The following is a 3,145-nucleotide window of genomic DNA, read 5'->3' as shown; positions in this document are numbered from 1 at the left end:
ATAAATAAAATATACGAAGGGGATAATTAGAATAAATAGGAATAAAAATAAAAATACAAGGAATACTTGCACATTTCAAGTATTGCGGTCTATTGCACCATTGACTATTAACAAAAATATTGCACAAAAGGTATTGCACAGTGAAGTGAAGAGGCACTACAGCTTAGTTGTTCCCCCCTCCTTTGTCCTCCTGTTTTTGTTCTCAATAATATGTTCTTCTTCTGTGTCAGCATTCAAATTTAAGTAAACTAAGTATGACTTATCAGATGTTACATAAAGCATAGGTCTGAACTACAAGTGGACAGAACAAAGAAGCAGGACTCAGGTTTAGGCCATCAGAGTACATGACAATCAGGCCCTGCAGCCCTGCCTATCACAGCGGTATGCAAAGTGCAGTTAATGCTTTCATGCTTCGCGTACTGTTGAAGCAATGTGTACCGAACTTTTGCATGCTTGTGCGTACAGAGGATTTTCCACTGAAACAGAGACACATCTGTAAGCTTTATTTATTCCACGAAGTTTGACACAGAGTGGAAATGCAGACAGAAGAACATGGAAATTGAATTTAGAGTAGTGATAAGTATTACAAATAAATGGTAAATGGCCTGTATTTGTATTGCGCTTTACTAATCCCTAAGGACCCCAAAGCGCTTTACACATCCAGTCATCCACCCATTCACACACATTCACACACTGGTGATGGCAAGCTACATTGTAGCCACAGCCACCCTGGGACGCACTGACAGAGGCAAATAAGTACATGATATCAATATCAAATCAGTTTATCAACATATATGATATAAATTAGAATGCCTCATGTTGTCTCCTTTGTCATTTTTTAATTAGATCTGCTTTACAGTAGAAATTTGTTCCACATGAATTGCTGACATTGACGTCTGTAATTTATTTAAAATAGCTAAAACACTGTTGCTGGATAGATATGAGCATATGGCTCTGCAACAGTCTACATGAATATTTAGATATATCTTTTACACCGTGAACTTTTATTTTCTCTTACAGGGCCAAGGCACCACAGATGTCACAACTCCAGCAGTGACCAATAACAGCACTATGAGTAATAGCACTCAGCCTGCAGCGACCACACCTCAATGGAACGCCACTGTTTCTTACACGACAAACACCACCCATGCCCAAACTCCTAAAACCACAAGAATACCATCTGACACCACCTCCCACTCTACAGATAATGTCACTTCATCACAGGGGTCCTCAGTGTCCCCTGGGGCTACTCAAAACCCTGGAACCCCAGCATCCACCACACAGAAATCCACAGGGACTACCAGCAAAAATTTTACCACAATCTCATCTACAACGACAAAAGGAGGATCTGCTCCTTTGTTTGGGTTCTGCAGTCAGCTGCTGGTGTTTGCTGTCACTATTCTGATCTGCTGTGCTTTGGAATGAATGTATGAAAGTATAGAATCTGCATTTAAATCCTTAAATGCTGTGGAAACATATTACATTATTATTACAGCCTCGTATTAAATGGCTGCTTCTTTAAGGCTGTGATGTGCTCTGTTTGCACTGAGTCTTTCTCTGCTTTTACACAAATATCCATAAGTTATGTATGACACTGTGCTTCAAATGTTAATGCTATGTTTCATTTATAAATACTAAAAGGGAATAAAGGAAACCAATGTGTTTTGGCAAGTAAAGTAAAATGGTGATCTTTTGCGGAGGCTGAAGAGTTAATTGTACTGAACACTTCAGCCAACCTCGGGTTTGTTTTAGCTGAAGGAAACGGCAGTGGTGCACCCACAGCTCCATTTGCATGTTGGCTTAACACTAAAAAAGCTAGGCAACATCACATTTGAATTCATGCTGTTTGTACAGTAGCATCTTTGTTTCTCTCATGCCAACATGTATTTATGCATCTTATTATACGTATATTATTATATTATTTGGGGAAAAATTTAACTACTTCAACTAGAAACTATGCAGATCAACATCTAGCAAAAACAAACCAAAATCTAACAAGACCAAGTCACAAAATGTTGTGGTGGAGTATTTGCAAATTAAAAATAATAATACCATTTACAGTTTTATATATATGTATATATAATTATGCTAATACTAGTTCTAGTCGCACCATATAACTCATATAAGATATGATATTGAAATTTTGCATAAAGTATAGATTTTTATGTCTGTAAGCCAATCAATATCTCAACCTCCCATTCAGCTTTTGATATAGCTGCAATTGTCATTTATCCATTTTAACAATAAAGATCCATTTTCTTTATGTCTTAAAACAACCTGTCCTTCACCCCGTACCCTTTCATCCACCTTTCCTTTTTTCATGCTATTACCTCTTGGTCTGACCTGCTCCCTCCCCCCCAAGTCATGTTTCATCATCTTGTCCTCATCAACCCCATCTCCATGACTCATTCCTTGCCCCCTTCACCTCTCCTTCACCATATACCCTTCATTGTATTGCATTCCATGTTTCTATAACCTTTCCCAGATTGTTGGCTAGGAGTAGGTCTCTCACAACACAGGATGCATGCCTTGTACTGCTCTGCTGATGAAAAAGTTGTGAAGTGTTTGTATAACTGCAAGCTTAAAAGATGAGAATACATAAGCAAATATCTTGGTTTATAACTGGTTAATGACATCTGTTGCCTCGTTGGACAATTCCTCTTTGATCTGGAATAAAGAATCAATCCAGTCTTTTTTTGACATAGTATGTAAAGTAAATTTTCTAAGGAAGACTTTTCCTCTGGGACGTCTGTGTCATTGTATGTTTGAGGGTTTTCTGTAAATGTAACCACTTCCAACCTTTGTCTATTAGTATCCAAAGCTATATATGAAAGCGCCTCTTCACCCAAACCATTTTCTTTGCCTCTTAACATTTATCCCTTTTATATCTCCCATCCATCTTTCAAAAAAACCCATCACCCCATTTTGCCATCTCTTTGCTTAACCTTTTGCATTCTCTCCATATTCTTCCACCTTTTCTCCTGACATTACAGATCCATTTTCTGCTATACTTCCATTATCTACATTTCCGCTGGACCCCCCCTTCTTTTTCTACCCCCTCCTTTTTGATGCCTCAACACCCTCTTCCATTCCCATCTCTCTGTCTTCTTAACTTGACCAGTCATCACTCTTCTTTCTAGCCACC

The 3,145-nt window shown here is 38.3% G+C and overlaps 1 protein-coding gene across 1 annotated transcript in view; it reads left to right on the top strand.

Annotated features, from left to right (window-relative positions):
* Positions 1–2,655, top strand: part of LOC102192947 (mucin-13-like) — a 3,508-nt gene extending 853 nt beyond the window's left edge. The window contains exon 2 of the mRNA XM_005748647.1: positions 1,021–2,655. Coding sequence (XP_005748704.1) covers positions 1,021–1,425 — 405 coding nt within the window. The 3' untranslated portion in view covers positions 1,426–2,655. The remainder of the gene's footprint in view (positions 1–1,020) is intronic.
* The last annotated feature ends 490 nt before the right edge of the window (positions 2,656–3,145 follow it).

This window comes from Pundamilia nyererei, unplaced genomic scaffold, assembly GCF_000239375.1.
Source record: "Pundamilia nyererei isolate P.nyererei 1_Seehausen unplaced genomic scaffold, PunNye1.0 scaffold00226, whole genome shotgun sequence".
NCBI classification, from domain to species: domain Eukaryota; kingdom Metazoa; phylum Chordata; class Actinopteri; order Cichliformes; family Cichlidae; genus Pundamilia; species Pundamilia nyererei.
This window is presented reverse-complemented; position numbering and strand designations above follow the sequence as displayed.